General features: G+C 41.7%; 1 protein-coding gene across 2 annotated transcripts in view; it reads right to left on the bottom strand.

Moving 5' to 3' along the window:
- ascc3 (activating signal cointegrator 1 complex subunit 3) overlaps positions 1 to 18,529 on the bottom strand; it is a 619,273-nt gene that overhangs the window by 412,076 nt on the left and 188,668 nt on the right. For both annotated transcript variants that reach the window (XM_041188004.1, XM_041188005.1), the window contains exons 12-13: positions 15,619 to 15,795; positions 9,841 to 9,912 (exon numbers count right to left, since the gene is read on the bottom strand). In XM_041188004.1, the coding sequence (XP_041043938.1) occupies positions 9,841 to 9,912; positions 15,619 to 15,795 (249 nt within the window). The remainder of the gene's footprint in view (positions 1 to 9,840; positions 9,913 to 15,618; positions 15,796 to 18,529) is intronic.

Below are 18,529 nucleotides of genomic sequence, written 5' to 3'. Positions count from 1 at the left end.
AACTTGAAAATAAAGACTTTGTAGGTCATATTCATATATTATTGTCCGAGGTATCTGCATCCACAATCAGCAAGCAACTCAAGAGGATGGGGTAACGCATAGGTGATGAAGCTGCACATGCATCTGTTAATTCAAACTGAAGGCTGAAACAAGCTGTCTCATTAGTTAGAGCAGATGGATCAGAATTAATGACTGGATAGCAAGTTTTAATTTCCCAAACGCCAAACAGAGCAGAAAATCTTTCACAGTATGACTTGAAAAATCAACAGAAAAAGAGACAGAGATAATCTCCATCTGTCATCACAAATGTCTACAACTCTTCCACCACCTACCACTCTACATTTTCAATATTACACATTGGAGCTATTTTACAAATAACGCAACAACCTCCCACTAAACAAAAAAAGCATGATTTTTCTCAACATTGATCCCTGCAGAAAATACCTATCACAACAACTGCAAAAAGAGCAACAACAAAGTTATTGTTTATAGAATGCTGCAATAGGGATCAAATATATAAAAATAATAAAATCATGCAATAGTTACTGCCACTCAAATTTCCACCAAGCCTCAGTGGAAGAATGAGAAAAATAAGGCAATATTTTAATTGAATACTATTACACTTCATCTTTGAATGACAGCGTGCAGAGAATGTGTCAGGCACTATGAAGTACTAAAGAGAAAAGTCGTTTGGTAGTACAGAACTTGGGTATTGCTGAAAAAAAGACTTTTTGCTTCAACAAAAAATGTCCACTTTTTCAACAATGCTGAAGAGAAATGGGTCAAGAATTGTATTTTCTAAAATCAAACTCTCAAATATGTGTGAAGACTGAAGATTTATATTCATGTTATAACTAGTGAAACTTGAATCTTTTGTTTTGTTAGGCTACAAAATTAAAATAGAGGTTCATTTTAGATGCATCTAAAATGTATATATTATGTATAAAATATATTCAAAAGATAAAAAATTGTCCTCTGTTCTATTGACTCTTTCACTCCAAATGTGCCAAAATATGTATTTCTCCATGAATAATATTTGCATTAGGAGGGATTCTTAAGATATACTCAGGATTATGATGTCAATTAATGGCGAGAAAGGATGAAAGCATAAATGGTAGCAATGCCAACAAAGAGCAACAAGTTACAATCCACTTGTATTAAAAACGTTGTGTTAAAAGATGTCAAGAAATTAAAGAGGGTGCAGAACAGCTTTATCAGAATGATAGCAGGAACAAGGGATTTCAATCATCTGGAGAAACTAGAGAAGTTTGTTCTCCTTAGAGCAAGGAGGGTAAAGGGAGATTTTATTGCCGTGTTTAAATTTATGACACACTTTGAAAAGAGCAAAAGGTGATAAATCTGCACTTACAGGAGTGTTGGTAACCAGATAACATATTTTAAAATAATTGGCAAAAAGTCCAGATCAGGAGAAATATTTATTTATACTCACCTGGAATGCATTACCTGAAAAGGGTGGTGGAAGCCGTTTCAATACTAACTTTTATAAAGGAATTGGACCTCTACATATAAAGAAAAAAAAATTCGGGGAAAGAGCAAGGGAGTAGCATTAATTGGTATCTGCAATTGAGAGAGCTGGTACAAGCACAGTTGGTTGAATGGCCACCTTCTGTGCTGTCAGATTCTATTACTCGAGCAACAGCCACAGGAAATACAATAAGTTCTGATCTCAGATCTCTAGACATAAACAAGTGCAAATAGCACAGAGGGGGAAAACTTGGGGGAGGGGACCTCACTTCAAGTCACTCTTGAATCCTGCTCCCATATTGCCTGCATATTGCTCTCATATTGAAAATGCTGGCAATATCTGAGAAGGTTCTTCCAAGGTCTCTCTTGGATTCCTAAACAGGATAAAGACAAAGATTGTTGACCAGTGTCATCTCTCTCTGTCCACAGTAACCTTTGCTGTTCCCTATGTTATGATGTTGCTATGGATGGTGGTTGGATCAACTTTGCCCTTTCTGAACTAACCGGTAAATGCAACATGATTTACATTCTTTGTCCTACTTAAAGGAGCAGAAAGGAGTGGTTTCCAGGCCTCTGCTATTAACGTTACTCTTGAGTTGGGTAAAATGAACAACACAAGATTTGGATGGATTGACTTAGTCACCTATTTCCACCCTCTTTTCCCATTTCTTCTTCAGGGGGTCCAGCTGTCTGCCAAAATCAAAATAAGTCCCTTATTCACACTTCCTCAGGTCTTCAAAACTGTGGAATTCCTTATGTTCCTCAGTCTCTCTTTCCTCCAACAATCTACAGGCTTTTAAAATCCATGGTTGGCATTCTCATGCTCCTTTACCTGCTCTTCTCTCCCACCATGGTGGCATGCTGACTTATTGAGCTTTGCCCTTCATTTAAGTTTTTCATCTTTATAAAGTTCAAAAAACCGCATTTCTTTAAAAGGCAGGAATAAAATGGCATTGAATGAAACTGGACAGCAGGGATTTGGTCCTGTCCTCTTACCTAGGTCATGAGAAGATTATCCCTGACCAAAAAAAATGCATACAATTTTCCAAATGGATTACTTCTTTCTCCCAACCTTCTTGTGCTTTCCCCATCCACATACTTTTCCAATTTTGGGGATGGGGAAGCAGAAAGGAGTAGTTTCCAGACCTTTTCTGTTAATGTTGCTCTCAAGTTGGGTAAAATAAATAATGCAAAATTTGGATGGATTGACTTACTTTCCTATTTCCATCCTCTTTTCCCATTTCTTCTTCAGAGGGTCCAGCTAAGATCAAAATTCTAGATGTCAGCCTTGGTTCAGTCGCACTATCAACTCCAGGTCAATTGTGAGAGAATCTAGAATTAGGGGTATTTGTTTAAAACTAAGGGCGCTCATTTAAGACAGAGTTGAGGAGAAATTTTTGCTCTCAGATGGTTGAGAGTCTTAGGAACTCTCTTCCTCAAAAGGCAGCGGAAGCAGAGTCTTTGAATATTTTTAAGGATTAACAAGGGGTGAAAGGTAATCGGGGGTAGGCAGGAATACGGACTTGAGGTTACATTCAGATCAGCCTTGATCTTATTGAATGGCGGAGCAGGCTCAAGGAGTGAGTGACCTACTCCTGCTCCTGTTCGTATGTCATGGGTTCAAGTTCCACACCAAGGACTTGAACACGCAATTTTGGTTGGCACTTCAACACAGTACTGAGGGACCGCTGCACTGTTGGAGTTGCAATCTTTCAGGCAATGAGTTAAACCAAAGACCACTTTGCCCTAACAGGTGAAGGTGAAGGTCCCACAGCATGATCCAAAGAGCAGGAGAGTTCTCCCGATGTCCAGGACGACAGTTATTCATCAACTAAGTTAAAACAGTTCTGTTTATTTGTTTCATTATTGTTTGTGCGACCATGATGTATATAAATTTACTGCTGTATTACCTACATTGGCCTGAATTTTTCCGTCGGTGAGTTGGGGGCTGGGCCCGCTTGCCGACGCAAAAATGATGTGGGGTGACGTCGGGGGGAACCCCCGGTGTCACCCACCATTTAAATATTCAGGAAGGCGCGCGGACAGTGCGATCAGCTGTCTGCCCGCCCGCCGACCTGTCAATGGCCAATTGAGGCCATTGGCAGGATCATTAAGGTAATTAAAGACTCTGCCCGTCCAACCTTAAGGTTGGCGAGCAGGCCAGGAGCCCTGGCGGGCTTCTGAAAAAACATGAAACCTCATCCACGGGCGGGATTGTCACATGAGGGGGGCATGTTAATAATTTTTTCATTATTCTATTTTTGATATTTAAAACACTGTCAGTGATCTCCCTGAGACAGCACTTAGTCTCAGGGAGATGTGCGCTGTTTCACGCGCATGTGCGAAAGAGTGCACTCTGACAGTTGGGTAATTCCCCCCACCCCACCACACAGGAAGCATATAGCGTTTCCCGTTGGGCAGCCCGCTGGGCGAGCCTTAATTGGCCCGCCCACTCAAAATGGTGGCGGGGCCCATTTCGGCGGCGGCGATCGGCTGCCCGCTTGCCCATCAAGGACAAAATTCTGCCCATTATATTTACAACAGTGACTATACTACAAAACTATATAATTGGCTGTAAAGCACCTAAGGACATCCTGAGTTCATGAAAGCTATTTATTTCTTTAAGAACCCAATATCATTTCAGGTGAAAGCAACTAATAATTAATACAACATACAGTACTCCATAGATTAAATATACAAATGTTAATTCACAGTATATATCAAAAAAACAAGTGCAATACATTTAATGTAAAACCCAAGCACAATGCATTTATGCAGTTTTTGAATGCCTCCTGGGTATGCAACAACCCTAGTGGCATTGACACCATTTGGCACAATGAGACTGAGATCGCTGTGAACACTCCTTGGGATCTGTGTTGGAAGTTGGCACAATCCCAGTATAACTGTCCTAATCGCATGTCCAAGGTCTTTGTTTCAGGACAACTGTTTTCAAGGAAAATCACCTAATAATCACTTATTCGTCATCTTTGTAAGTCGTTTGGTCAGTCCAAGATATCCTCAATCATACATCACTTGCTTCTAGGCCAGAAGATCATGACCTCAAAACCTAGGGACCTGAGCACATAATTTTGGCTTCAGTGCAGAACTCAAGGGAGTGTTGCAAAGCCAAAGATGATGGCCTAGATTTTCACTCCCAAGTCGGGCAGCAGGAGTCGGGAAATTTCCCAACTCACCACACCCGCCTTGGGAAAAAGTGCCCTGACTGTCAGGATCTTCACTGCAGGGGTGGGGGGGGAGCGTGGCAGGTGCAGGATGGAGGCAAGTCATTGCCCCCGGGTGCAGGTCGGAGGTGGCCAAAAGGGCTGCTAAATACCAAGTTGGGCTGTTTAAAAGGCTCACCTAAGTTTGTCCCAGTTGTTTTCTTAAATATTAGGCTCTCTGGCCCTCACCCATTCCCCATGCTCATACATGCCAACTCATGCAAAACCTAGACCCCTCCCAATCCCAACAGCCCCTCATGCCCCCATCCATGGCTCCTTATAGACCCTATTCCAACTTAGTGCCAACTCATGACATACCACCCACCATCCTTTGCCTTCCATTCCAACTCACTCAGTATCCACCTAGATACTCAGGCGAAATGCTGAGATGAAATAAAATGAAGTTCAAAATATCTATTACAAAGTTCACTTTATTAAAAAACTCCCATTCATGAAAGCCCATCCAAAACATTTAAACCTCCTCAACTACTTAATCCCTTATCAAAAGAAATAGTATTTATAACCCTACTGGTGATCCTTTAATAATCTCTTTGTGCTGTCAATCAAATTGTAAATTAACAAACCCCCTCCCCCTCTATGATAATCATAGATTGTGGTAAGCAGCCAAACATTAATAATGATAGCAATTAGGGTTATCTCAACAAACATATATTGAAAAGCTGGAACAGATGTTTCTCAACTCTCACAGACACAGGAAGGTTGTTTTTTTCAATATTTGGCTGGCTGTTTAAATATCTTGACAGCTTGAGTTTTTTTCAAATCTCACAGACACATACAAGTAGTTTTCTTTTCAATTTTGAAAGGGCTGGCAATTTAAATAACTTGACAGTTCAACATACCTTATCCACCCATCAGAAGTACTTACGACTACTCCAAAGATTTGTAACTCACACACTGTGGGATAAGACCCTTGTTGTAGCGAAAATAAGGTCTGTCTGAACTCAGCACTGAATTCAAATGGTGCTGCTGAGTTCAGGTTTCACACCTGTGGGAATTACATCCTCTCCTCGTTTCCACTCCTTCCCCCTACAGCATTGCCCCCCCCCCACCCCCCGAGCTGTAGGGGAAAAAGGTTTCTACTGATATGGGAGTGGAACTTCCAGTTCCCGAGCCTGTCCACTATTTTGGATATGCCATGGAGTCTCCACAACTCCGTGAAAATCCAGGCCATTGTCTTTGATTAGTAGTACATTGACATCCTGTCTGTGCTCAATTGGGTACAAAAGATCCTATAGCAGTATGTGAAGAGCATGGAGTTCTCTCAGTGCTCTGGCCAACAGTTATCACTCAACAAACACCAGCATTACAGATAAATTGGTCATTTATATCACTGTTGATTATTGAACCTTGTTGCAAATAAATTGGCTGTCATGTTTGCCTGCAAAACAATGACTGCACTTCATAAAGTAATCAATCGCCAAGAACACAAAGGGCATTATAAAAATTTAAGTTCTACGAAACATGAAAAACTCTTCATAACAGAAGAGACTTGAGAATAAATGTTATAAAGGACAAGAGCATAAAGTTAGAAGATCAACAAAATACCACAAATCTGGCATTTTTCAAAGAATTCAAAAATTTCAAATATAAAGCAACAAAAATCAATTAACAGGTTTTTGGTGTTTTGAGGAAAATGGTCCAGTAAAACTTATTCTCAATAAAAATAGCACTTCCTCTAATAATGACAAAACCGCCCTTAAGCCAATTACTTTTGGACTATAATTGAAAATTAGAAAGAAGCTGACAGTGACATATTGAACAAAAGGAAGCAATAGACAGAACTTTATGCTCTTAGAACATATGCTCATTGAAGGACAAAGCTCCACAAATATCCTCATCCTCAATGATGGGGGAGCCCAGCACATCAGTGCAAAAGATAAGGGTGAAGCATTTACTATAATCTTCAGCTAGAAGTGTCAAGTAGATGATCTATCTCGACCTCCTCCGAAGGTCCCCAGCATCACACATGCCAGGCTTCAGCCAATTCGATTCACTCCACATTATTTCAAGAAACTGCTGAAGACACTTGATACTGCAAAGGCTATGGGCCCTGACAACATTCTGGCAATAGTACTGAAGATTCGTGCTCCAGAACTTGTCGCACCCTTAGCCAAGCTGTTCCAGTACAGTGACAACACTGGCATTTACCCAGCAGTGAGGAAAATTGAGCAGGTGTGTCTTATAGAGAAAATGCAGGATAAATCCAAACTGGCCAATTACCGCCCCATCAGTCTACTCTCCATCATCAGTAAAGTGATGGAAGAGGTCATTAACAGTGCGATCAAGCAATAAGCTGTTCACTGACGCTCATTTTGGGTTTTGCCAGGGCCACTCAGTTCCTGACCTCATTACAGCCTTGGTTCAAACATGGACAAAACAGCTGAACAACAGAGGTGAGGTGATAGTGACTGCCCTTGACATCAAGGCAGCATTTGATCGAGTGTGGCATCAAAGAGCCCGAGCAAAACTGGAGCCAATGTGGGAATCGGGGAAAGCTCCCTGGGGTTGGAGCCATAGCTAGCACAAAGAAAGATGGGCGTGGTTGTTGGAGGTCAATCATCTCAGTTCTAGGACATCACTGCAGGAGTTCTTCAGGGTAGTGTCCTAGGCTAAACCATCTTCAGCTCCTTCATCAATGGCCTTCCTTCCATCATAAGGTCAGAAGAGGGGTGTTCATTGATGATTGCACAATGTTCAGCGCCAATGGTGACTCCTCAGATACAGAAGCAGTCCATGCCCAAATGCAGCAAGGACTGGACAATACCCAGGCTTGGGCTGACGTGGCAAGTAACATTCGTGTCACACATGCCAGGCAATGGTTATCTCCAAATGGGGCAATCTAACCAATGCTCTTGACACTCAATGGCATTACCATCACTGATTCCCCAACTATCAACATCCTGGGGATTTCCATTGACCAGAAACTAAACTGGGCAAACTATGTAAATACTGTGGCTACAAGAGCAGGTCAGAGGCTAGGAATCCTATGATGAGTAACTCACCTCCTGACTCCCCAAAACCTGTCTACCATCTACAAGGCAGAAGTCAGGAATGGGATGGAATACTCTCCACAAGCCTGGATGAGTGCAGCTCCAACGACACTCCAGAAGCTTGACACCATCCAGGATAAAGCAGCCAGCTTGATTGGCACCCCTTCCAAAAACATTCACGCTCTCCACCACCGACACACAGTAGCAGCAGAGTGTACCATCTACAAGATGCACTGTAGAAACTCACCAAGCCTCCTTAGACAGCACCTTTCAAACCCATGGCTGCTACCATCTAGAAGGACAAGGGCAGCAGATTATGGGAACACCACCAGTTGGAAGTTCCCCTCCAAGCCACTCTCCATCCTGACTTGGAAGTATATTCTTTCTCTGTCGCTGGGTCAAAATCCTGGAACTCCCTCCTTAACAGCATTATGGATGTACTTACAACACATGGACTGCAGCAGTTCAAGAAGGCAGCTCACCACCACCTTGTCAAAGGCAATTAGGGATGGGCCATAACTTGTGGCCTAACCAGCAAAGTCCAAATCCCATGAATGAATAAAAAAAAAGAACACAAGTCAGGACTATTTCCAGTCCTGAGCCCAACACCACTTTCACAGTCAGGGTACCTGCTGAGGAGATTTTTCCGGAAGTGGCTAATTAAGTTTGGCAGGCGGTTTCCTGAGGCTGCAGACCCAATCAGAGGGACTCACCACCAGAGGTGTACACTGCCACTGTGGAAGGAGAGTGCAAGGGGCACTAAAGCGACCTCTGAAGAGGCATCCGCTTTACTTAACCAAACAGAGGCCATAGCTGCCAGGCCATCCCTCTGGAGGGGAAGGGACAGCCAACAGTTGCAGTTGTTGCCTGTCAATTAAAGCTGCTTCAGTGTGGAGTTAATGTAGTAGTCCTTTCGGGCCCTGAAGGGGAGCCACAGCAAGCCGCCTCCAGGCGTTTGCTGAGGTAGGCCTTCAATGGTGGGGGGGCCCATCCACTTCTGGGCAGATCCCAACAACAGCCCCAATAAGCCCACAAATGGGCTGTAACTTATTCAAATTGGCTACCCACCATTGCTGGGGACATAGCCCCTGTAGGGGATCATCCACCACTGGGAAGACCGCCAAAGGCAGGAACAACTCAGCCTGCTGACCTGGCACTTAGATCACTGACATTTCTCCCAGTTCTGCCTACAAGTACACACCCACAGGAACAGGAAGATTCAACCCAATATCACCATAGATCATTACACATGTACAGTGGCTAATGTGTAAAGTAGAGCTTTGTAAGTGGAATCAGTGCCACAGAAATGAACAGGAAAACCACTTTTTGTTAAGTTTTCATTCATTTTTTTTGCTGTTTTGTAAACTCTGTAGTGCTATCAAAATGATAGTCAGAATAAACTTATGTCACATACAGATAGAAATTAGTGGTAACTTCTGTTCCTAAAGCATTCTTTGCATCATTCTTTTTAATTACATTGATTATTTCTGGTCTTTACTCCCAAATTTCCACTGGGGCTAAGCCTCATATCATGAAGCAGAAATCAGCAGTATGAATGGGAATGATCAAACTGGTCAGCAAAACGTAAAAACACGATAAAACAGATGGTTTAATCTTTCCATATGTGGTTATCTTTATCTCATTATTATATGCAAGGGCAGTTTAAGTACACATCAATTGGTTTAACTATTCTCTAGCAGAGGATATTTTACTATTGTTAACTTTATGCACCTCTCAGGGCTTAAAAAAAGCTTAGACAGTATAATTGTAACACATCCTAAATATGTGTGTAAAAATTTAAATACTAGACAAAATGGAATGCCGTAAACCAGTTTAAATTATTGATGGATTTTTTTGCCCTCTACTTTGCCAGTTTGTAATTAATTTTGTAACATCAAGAAATATATCATGTTATGAATATGATTTAATATAACCATACAAAGTCAGATACTATAATTTAAAGAGCTAACCTTTTTTCTGCTGAAGTCTCTTTAAAACTATTCTAATTCCCAGAACGGTTCAAGTTCTCAGTGTAAATTGTGGTTTATAATCATACTCAGCCTCAGAATCGCTTTGTCCTCTTAAACATGCAAACTAGTAGAAAATTACAAAGTAAACTTTACCTGGTGTCCTTCCTTCAGTTGCATCAGAACCTTCTCGTAACATACTTCCTCCATATCATGCAGTTGCTGCATCTATTAACCAGAAAATATTCCAGTTGAATAAAAGTTAAATGGTTGAAAAAATAAGTAATTTATTTTCATATCTGTTTCAAAGTGAATGGCAAGGTTGGCAAATGAACAGATCTCCTTACTGTGGCCAGCAGAACAACAATCAGCCTGAAGACGGGGACAATATAGATTAGATCTAATTTCTAGGTCACTTCTTCAAATATTAACAACAGAAACACATCTCGGAATGCACAAATCTGACATTCCATTCCCAAACTCAAAAAGGACTGAATAAGGCTGCTAGCATCTTAGCAACTAGAAGCTCCACTTTTCAAGTATAAACAATGGATGCAGTAATTTTTTTTAACTGCATTTGTTTTTAGGCTGTGGGAAGATAAAGCAAAGAACCAGTGAATGAAAATAATTCTTCACAAGGTAGAGAGAAGTACACTACTCCTGAATCACCCACCACAAACCATCTCCATAAACACCTTTCCTCTGGCCTGCTACACTCACCTGCAAAGACTTAGGAACTCATGGACTTCTTTACTGCTAAGATCGAGAGCTGCCTCTGCTGGTTTGGCCCCTCAGCAATCAACCTCCACCACTTCCACACTTTGTCGACCACCAGGCCAATGGTACCTCTATGCACCTCTTCCTCTAGCCCTAGCTTCTTTCTTTTCTTTATTCTTTCCTGTATCTCTTCATTTGCTCTCCAAGCTAATCATGCCCATGAGGCCCACCTTTTGCTTCTCTGACCTTTTCCATTGAACAGTTGACCAACCTTCTTTCTTGGCCATTATGATAGCTGACATCAATAATTCCCACTCCTCCATCTTCCCTCTTCCCCTTTCAAAACAGCTAGCATTGCAACCCTCCTCCTCAATATCTCTGTCCTTGCAACTACTGTTCTGTCTCCAACCTTCCTTAAATTTCCGAAGTTCTCGAATGTATTATCACCTTCCAAAGTTGTACATATCTTTCCAGCATCTCCATATTTGAATTTCTACACACAGGTTTATGTCCTTGTGACAGCTCTGAAACAACCCAAACCACAAATGACATCTTCTTACCACATGAAGAAATATTCTCTCCGTATCCGCTCTCTTAAAATCTTTCATAATTTTAAAGATCTCTATTACATCATCCCTCAGCTTTTATTCGAGAGAAAAGAAACCCAGTCTATCAATCCTTTCTTGATAAGTTTAAGTATTTCTGGTATCATCCTTGTCAACCTTTTCTGCACCCTCTCCAGTGTCTCTATATTCTGATATAATATGGCGACCAGAATTGCATGCAGCAGTTCAAGTGCGGTCTAATCAAGGTCCACCACAGGTTAAGCATAACTTCACCATTTTTCAATTCTATCCCTCTACAAATAAAGCCTCGTGCTTATTTTTTTTATGGCTTTGGTAAACACAAACACAAATTGTTTTCTGCTAAACAACCATTTTTTCATGTTGTAATTTCTATGTAATATGGCTTTTTAATCAGTGTGCCCTTAACAAAAAAACTTTTTAAAAAAATCTGTTTCTCACCAAGTCCTACTCAAAACTCACCACCATCCTCAATTATATATTCTGGCTCCCTAATATTTAAAATGTTCATTCTTATCTTCACAACACTCTATAGCCTTGCTCCACTACAATTTGTGAACTCTATCAGACTTGCATTTCCTCATGTACTTTTCAGTCCTCTGACTTTGGCCTTCTTTTCATCCTGCCCTCAAATCCCAGGAGGCAGATCATTTACCTATCTCAGCCTCACTCGCCAAGACATTTTCCTTAAAACAATTCTTTTCCTTCCACTTTCAAAAGCCTTCCTAATAACCTATCTTTACAACCAGTTTCATCTCATATTATAAAATGTATAGGGATTGAAAATCAAAATGATTAAATTATTAAAACTATATTTTAAAACAAAGTGGTGATGATAATAATAATAATGTAGCAAAAACAACTCAAGGCATTTTATGTTTATCTGTTTGCATCTCTGTAAATGTTCAGCCAGTGAAGGAGATATTAGGAAAAGCCATCAAAAGTTTGGTTAAAACAATGTATTTTAAAGGAGGGTCTCAAAGGAGGAGGAGAGATAGAGGGGCAGAAATGGTTCGGGGAAATAATTACAGAGATAGGGAAGGGTGAAGTCAAGAAGGAATTCAAACACAAAAATAAGAATTTCAAATTGGGGGTAGCAGCTAACGCAGGTCAGTAAAAATAGACCGGTGCAGGATTGGATATGGTTTACAGTGGCTTGGATGAGCTGAACTTAATGAGGCTGAAGGATGTATGGCTGACAGGAGAGCATTAAAAAAGTCACGGCGACAAAAGGATTATTGAGGGTTTCAAAGGCAGATGGCCTGAGGCAGGGGACAGACAGGCAAATTTATAGAAGTAGCAGGAAATTCTTTGTCAATGGAGAGTATCTGAAGTTAAAAGCTCAACTTGGGGCCAAATAGGATGCACAGGTTTTAAGCCCAACTCAGTAATTAGAAAGTTTATGGAACTAGCAATCAAAGTACAGAGTAGGTGCCGGAGGCCAAAGATGATGATTTCAGCCTTCCTAATGTTTAACTGGAGGAAATAGTTGCTCATCCAAAGCTGGCTGTAACACAAGCTGAAACACAAATAGGAATTCTACAGAAATCTTATTTTAAGTAATTTATTTCATGAGTCAGAAATATTATGCGTACCACACCTGCAGTCCACAAAATGTCTGCACACAATAGATGAAAAATAAGCACCAATGGATAGATTAACTGGGTTTCCACCACCAGATACAACAGGCTGTCATTCATAAGGGGGAGAAAAAGACACCAGGACATTGTTCAAGAAATGTGTGCCATATAGAACCATGTGAGCTTTCTTACTCCTACCACATAAATACAGACCTCATTCCAGGAAATATGTGCCAGATCATTTGAAAGCAAGTAACAAGGGCATTCAGTTGATACAATAAAAAAGATTAGGATATTCAGAAAGAAGAAATGCCAGAGTTAAATTCACAAGGAGTTGAAGTCCCAAAAGAACAAACTGAAGTATAAATTGGGAGCAGATATTAACATTAAAATATTGCCCTTCCACTTCTTCTAAGGTCATATTCAGTCATACTAAATCTATGAAATCACGAGTCCATTATTTCCACTTTTATTGGCACCAGCATTCTGGTGCTTACAGATACACATGTTGCTTCTTTAGGCTGAATGAACTCTTTCTCATCTAAGGCACTAAATCTCTCAATGATGGAGAGGCAGTTTGTCAGGCAACTTGACCCTACACTTCAGAGAATTAACATTGATGCAAGTTGTTATCAGCTGGGTGAAGTCATGGGGTTCTGCAGAGATGCATTTTTCAGACATAATTTAACCAACTTGCCTGCCATAGATGCATCTGTCCATGACAGTATTGGTAGGAGTGACCACCGCATAGTCTTTGTGGAGGCGAAGTCCCGCCTTCACATTGAGGATACTCTCCATCTTGTTGTGTGGCACTACCAATGTGCTAAATGGGATCGATTTTGAACAATTCTAGTAACTCAAGATTGGGCATCCATGAGGCGTTGTGGGCCATCAGCAACAGAATTGTACTCAACCACAATCTGTAACCTCATGGCCCAGCATATCTCCCACTCTACCATTACCATCAAGCCAGGGGATCACCCCTGGTGCAATGAACAGTGCAGCAGGGCATGCCAGGAACAGCACCAGGCATACCTATAAATGAGATATCAACGTGGTGAAGCTATAACACAGGGCTACTTGAGTGCCAAACAGCATAAGCAGGAAGTGATAGACAGAGCTAAGCGATCCCACAACCAATGGATCAGATCTAAGCTCTGCAGTCCTGCCACATCCAGTCATGAATGGTGGTGGACAAATAAAAAACTCATTGGAGGGGAGGCTCCACAAATATCCCCATCCTCGATGATGGGGGAGCCCAGCACATCAGCGTAAAAGATAAGGGTGAAAGGGAGGCGATGGCACAGCGGCATTGTCGCTTGACTAAAAATCCAGAGACCCAGGGTAACGCTCAGGGTTCAAATCCCGCCACAGTAGATAAAAGAAAATCTGGAAATAAAAGGATGATGATGACCGTGGAGCCATTGTCAATTGTTGTAAAAACCCATCTGGTTCACTAATGTCCTTTAGGGAAGGAAATCTGCTATCCTTACCTGGTCTGGCCTACATGTGACTCCAGACCCACAGCAACGTGGTTGACTCTGAACATGGACAATTAGGGATGGGTAATAAATGCTGGCCTAGCCAGCGACACCAACATCCCAAGAATGAATATAAAAAAAACACACTTCATTTTTTGGTATGCCTGGTGCTGCTCCTGGCATGCCCTCCTGCACTCTTCATTGAACCAGGGTTGATCCCCTGGCTTGATGGTAATAGTAGAGTGGGGGATGTGCCAGGCCATGAGGTTACAGATTGTGGTTGAGTACAATTCTACTGCTGATGGCCCACAGCTCCTCATGGGTATCCAATCTTGAGTTGCTAGATCTGTTCGAAATTGATCCCATTTAGCACAGCAGTAGTGCCACATAACATGATGTAGGGTATTCTCAATGTGAAGGCGGATCTTCGTCTCCACAACTGTGCAGTGTGTATGGCTGATTTCTCACACTGGTTTTATGTGGCCCTATGGAGCGGGCTGGGAGACACTAGGGGGTATAATTTCAGGGGTTGTGGCAGGGTTGACTTGTGTGCCACCTTCCCAATGCTGCTAGCATTTTATCAGTGGAAGGGAAAGTGACAGATGATCCTCCTGCCAATTGAGGCCCTTAAGTGGTCGGTTAAGGGCAACTTGGGAGCCTCTTCCCACTGCCACTGTTATTTTAGCAATAACTGGTGGCCACTTGGAGAAACCTGTGGGTTTGATTGTGTGTGTGTGTGTGTGTGTGTGTGTGTGTGTGTGTGTGTGTGTGTGTGTGTGTGTGTGTGTGTGTGAGTGCTTGTCTGTGTGTGCATGTGTGTGCATGGGGAGCAGGTTGCTCCTCATTGTGCGCCTTGTGACATTGCTGAAAGGCTAACGCCCACCTGCCCCACCCTTATTGGGGCCTGCCTGACTGGCCTTGTGAGCCCACCCCCCACTCAAATAAATTCCGGAGTTTCCCCCATGGTGGCTGATCTGGGCCTGCTGCACTACCAGCAGTGGCCACCAGTCCTGGTGGTATAGCTGGGACAGAAGGGCTGTTGGTCCTGATTCACCTGCACGTATTGGGGGAGGGATCTCGTCCCTTAAAGGAATGGAAACCCAGGCTGCAGGGAAAATGCAATTGGGATTTCCATGACTGGTCGAGGTGGCATTGTCCCCGACTTCCCAGCCAGTGGATGAGGCAACCACCAACCCATAAAATCTCTGCCACTGATTTAAAAACTTTTCCTGCCATCCTGACAACTGTAAGAACATTTTATTTGGAAGCCTCCTTAAACCTCACATTTTTACAAAGCATTTAATTACGACCTGTTCTCCCCATTTTTGGCTTGGCATTTATTTACTCCTTACATTTCTGAAATGCCGTCAGGTGTTTTTCTTTACATTTAAGTTGCTATATAAATGCTAGTATTTCTGATGTCCCTTAATTCCCAGTCCCACTCATTCTAAACAATCCTGCTCTTAACTGAAAGAATATAAGGTTTGTCCACTGGCTTCCAAATTCATAAAAAAGAACAGCCAGAAATTTCCTTTGAACATCACTTCAAATGGAAGGAAAACTGTCATTTACCTTGTTTGGTGCTTTAACTCCCACGAAGGTCTGTTTTAGAGGCACAGGTCGAAATCGTCCATCAAAGAAAAAAAGCCCAATAGATGGATTTACATGGAGGAATGTGGCTACATCAATGAAGTTGGGCAAAGTAGCTGATAAACCCAGAATTCTGATCATACTTTGGGTGGACTCAACCTGCAAGAAAGGAAAAAAGAAAAAATATTATTTTGTAATCATTCTAGCTGATGCCAATGGCTGAGATAACTTTTGAGTTACATTTCGTATCGCTTACATTGCTTCTTCCCCAAAATAAGTACCATTGCATTCACATGTACAACTGTGTAATCTATGTAACCTCCTGCAAATTAACGTATATTACTATTGCATCAATGTGTAAATCAAAAATAGGGAGAAGTCACTTGGTGTGTATGTTGATGCAACTTACGCCATTTAATCATGGATCTGTAACCAAAAAAGATTTTCTAAATACCTATGCGCAAGGGCTCTCTTTCAATACCAGCATAAAATATACAACTGCCAATAAAAATTCAGAAACTGAGACATGCATTTTATACAGATGTCTAGCATCAAATACTCTATACCAAGCTACCTGGCCAGAGTCCAGTCAAATCACACTGAAAAGAATGAAAATTCCTGAAACTTTTCAGGGTTGGACAACTCATGTACATCATTGCCTGAGTGATCAGGAAAGTTGATTCACTTATCAGAAAAGTGTCTTTTAACATCATCCACAAAGCCACTAATGCATTAACAGCATCAAGCACAACTAATCAATTTGGGCTTCAATTACAGTCAGTAATCAATCAATCAGGCTCAAAAACTTTTATCTGCACTTATTTTGAAGACATGAAAATATATTTCACTTTGACTATCCTGTAGAAGTAAGATGCATGGACAATCAAAATTCTCAACACGTAACTGAAGCTGAAACCTTATTTTTAATAAACGAAGAATTGAAGTTCCTGTACACAAACTATACAACCAGTATTATAATAAATTTAAATCTGCAAATTACATTTTTTTGTTAATTAATCAACAGTGCTTCTGCTCTTTAAGTATGCATGACACCATGCAGTACCATACTCTTACCTACTGCTGAGATACTCATCCATGCTTTTGTTACCCCGAGAATAAAGTATTCCAATACTCTCCTGAATAGCTTCCCATCTTCCACCTTCCACAACTCTGCTGTCCATATCTTAATTTGCGTCAAGTCTCACACAACCATCACCCCTGTGCTCGCTAACCTATACTGGCTCCCAGTCCACTCATGTCTCAAATTTAAAATTTTCATCCGTGTTCAGATCTTTCCGTGCTTTTGCCCCTCCATTTCTCTGAACTTCTCCAACTGCGAAACCCTCCAAGAGCTCTGCATTCCTCCAACTCTGGTCTCTTTTGTATCCCTAACTCCAAACATTGGCGGCCTTTAGCCATCCAAGCCTAAGCTCCAGATTTCCTTCTTCTGAAGTATGCCATACAGTCAGTTTTCTGATATTCTGCAAGCTTCCAAGATTTTCTATACTAAAAAAAAAAATCACATAAAGATTGGAGGGTTCTATTTTACTTCTATACATACTATGAAGAAAGATTAAAATGAAGTAGATATCATTATATTAATACTACATTTTTCAAAATAATTGCATTCCGTATATACTGTTAACTCATTGATCAGCAACATTAGTTGAAATCCTCATTTCAAAAGCCTTTCTGAGCGATTTAGAATTCACCAATATTGAAAGGCAAACTATTGCATATTAGTAATAGAAGCAGAAAGTGCTGGAAAAACCCTACAGGTCTAGCAGCGTCTGTGGGGAGAGAAACAGAATTAACTTTTCGAGTCCTATATATGATGAGAGTGACTACCCTTGACATTAAGGCAGCATTTCACTGAGTGCAGCAACAAGGAGCCCTAGCAAAAGGAAATCAATGGGAATCGATTGGGGGGGGTGGTGGGGGAGGAGGAGAACACTCCACTGGTTGGGGCCATACCTAACACAAAGGAAGATGGTTGTGGTTGTTGGAGGTCAGTCATCTTAGCTCCAGGGCATCACTATAGGAGTTCCTCAGAGTAGTGTCCTAGGCCCAACCTTCTTCAGCTGCATCATCAATGACCTTCCTTCCATCATGAAGTCAGAAGTGGGAAAGTTCGCTGATGATTGCACAATGTTCAGCACAATTCGTGACTCCTCAAATACAGAAGCAGTCCATGTCTAAATGCAGCAAGTCCTGGGCAACATCCAGGCTTGGGCTGATAAGTGGCAAATAACATTCGCACCACACAAGTGCCACCAATAGCCATCTCCAAAAAGAGAGAATCTATCCATCGCCCCATGACATTCAAGGTCATTACCATCGCTGAATCTCCCGCTATCAACATCCTGGGGTTTACCATTGCCCAGAAACAGAATTGGACTAGCCAAATAAATACTGTGGCTACAAGAGCAGGTCAGAGGCTAGGAATCCTGTGACGAGTAACTCACCCCCTGACTCCCCAAAGCCTGTCTACCATCTACAAAGCACAAATCAGGAGTGTGATGAAATACTCTTCCCTTGCTTGGATGAGTGCAGCTCCAACAACATTGAAGAAGCTTGACACCATCCAGGACAAAGCAGCCCGCTTGATTGGCACCCTTTCCACAAATATTCACACCCTCCACCACTGACGCACAGTAGCAGCAGTGTGTACCACCTACAAGGTGTACTGCAGAAACTCACCAAGGCTCCTTAGACAGCACCTTCCAAACCCACAATCATTACCATTTAGAAGGACAAGGGCAGCAGATACATGGGAACAACACCAGCTGGAAGTTCCCCTCCAAGCCATCCTGACTTGGAAATATATCGCTGCTCCTTCACTGTCGCTGGTTCAAAATCTTGGAACTCCTTCCCTAAGAGCGCTGTGTGTGTA

Source organism: Carcharodon carcharias, chromosome 5 (assembly GCF_017639515.1).
Source record: "Carcharodon carcharias isolate sCarCar2 chromosome 5, sCarCar2.pri, whole genome shotgun sequence".
Lineage (NCBI taxonomy): Eukaryota > Metazoa > Chordata > Chondrichthyes > Lamniformes > Lamnidae > Carcharodon > Carcharodon carcharias.
This window is presented reverse-complemented; position numbering and strand designations above follow the sequence as displayed.